Below are 1,354 nucleotides of genomic sequence, written 5' to 3'. Positions count from 1 at the left end.
GCAGGGCGGGGGTGGGGAGATGAGCTCAGGGTCAGCAGAGGACCCCGGGGGTGGACTGGCCCCAGCTGCAGCCACAGTTAGGCACCTCCCCTGCCCCGTCCCTCCAAATCCTGAGTGTCCCCCGTGGGGTCTGACTTCCCCCAATCCATCCTGATCCCTCCCCTGGGCCTTCTCCTGCCCTCTGGAGGGCCGGGGGCGCCTGCAGCCACCGGCCCCCTCTCCAGGCCTCTACCCGTCGTATCTAAACACGGGTGGCTCAGCCGGCAGATTGGCCTTGCTGACAGGCGACGGGGAAGCAGCTGTGCCCCACGGGGTCCTGACAGCTGCTGCCACCGCACCGGCTAAGGGCTCCTGATGCCCAGCCCGCGGGGCACCCTGGCAGCCCCCCGCGCTCCACACTCCGCACGGGACCCGGGGGAGCCGTCTGAGCACCACCCCCCCCACTGTCCTGACGGCTGCGGGCCTCGCTAGCCACAGGTCCCCAGGAGGCCCCGGCAGGCCCCGCGTGCCCCGTCGGGGTCTCGGCCTTGTGGCCCCTCCCAGGACTGGCACCCCTCCTCGCCCCTCTCGGACCCGCCGGGCAGGGCTCACACCTGCAGCGGGAGCACCACGAGGGCCACGCAGATCATGATGGCCACCAGCAGCTGGGACGGCCAGATCTTGGGCGTCACGTCTCCGTAGCCCACGGTGGAGAAGGTGACGATGCAGAAGTAGAAAGACGTCAGCAGGGACAGGTTGCCGCCCGCGCGCTCCAGGTGCTGGATGCCGCAGGTCCTGGAACCGGGGATGGGGGTGGCGGCAGGGCCTCGGCCGGCCTGGCTCCTGGGGCGAGGCCGGGCCTGCCCGCAACAGCACGTCAGCTGTCGTCGACATGGCGCCCCAGCGTGGGCCCGGGTCCAGCTCTGCGCTTCCCCACCCCGGCCTGTGGGGCTGGCACACCCAGTGCATCCCCCTGGGCCTTCTTTCCTGCCCCGAGGCGCCTTTGAGGCCCCTGGAAAATTGGACGGGAGCGCGGACACAGCGCTGCGTGGGTTCAGCGTGGGCCTGGGGTCAGAGGGGGTGGGCGGAGCCGCCCAGGCTGCGAGCCCCTACCTGCCACCCACCTCGGAGCTCGTCCTCCCCCAGGAGGTCAGACGGCGTGGGGCATGCCCAGCCCCCCCACCCCCAGCTAGAGCTGAACAGTCCTTCCCCCGCCGTGGCCCCGCGTCCCGTCCCCACATACACCGTGGCGCGGCACACAGCGGTGCTGGGGCCCTCCCCAGGGTGGACGCGCTGACTGCGGGGAGGGGGCAGGCTGGACCACCCAGGCACTTCCTGCCCCGCGGACACCCCGCGCCGCTCCGCTGCAGTGAGC

At 72.1% G+C, this 1,354-nt stretch overlaps 1 protein-coding gene across 1 annotated transcript in view; it reads right to left on the bottom strand.

Annotated features, from left to right (window-relative positions):
* KCNT1 (potassium sodium-activated channel subfamily T member 1) overlaps positions 1-1,354 on the bottom strand; it is a 74,816-nt gene that overhangs the window by 21,373 nt on the left and 52,089 nt on the right. Inside the window, exon 9 of the mRNA XM_024762532.1 lies at positions 594-839. Coding sequence (XP_024618300.1) covers positions 594-839 — 246 coding nt within the window. The remainder of the gene's footprint in view (positions 1-593; positions 840-1,354) is intronic.

Source organism: Neophocaena asiaeorientalis, unplaced genomic scaffold, assembly GCF_003031525.2.
Source record: "Neophocaena asiaeorientalis asiaeorientalis breed wild unplaced genomic scaffold, Neophocaena_asiaeorientalis_V1.1 scaffold78, whole genome shotgun sequence".
NCBI classification, from domain to species: domain Eukaryota; kingdom Metazoa; phylum Chordata; class Mammalia; order Artiodactyla; family Phocoenidae; genus Neophocaena; species Neophocaena asiaeorientalis.
This window is presented reverse-complemented; position numbering and strand designations above follow the sequence as displayed.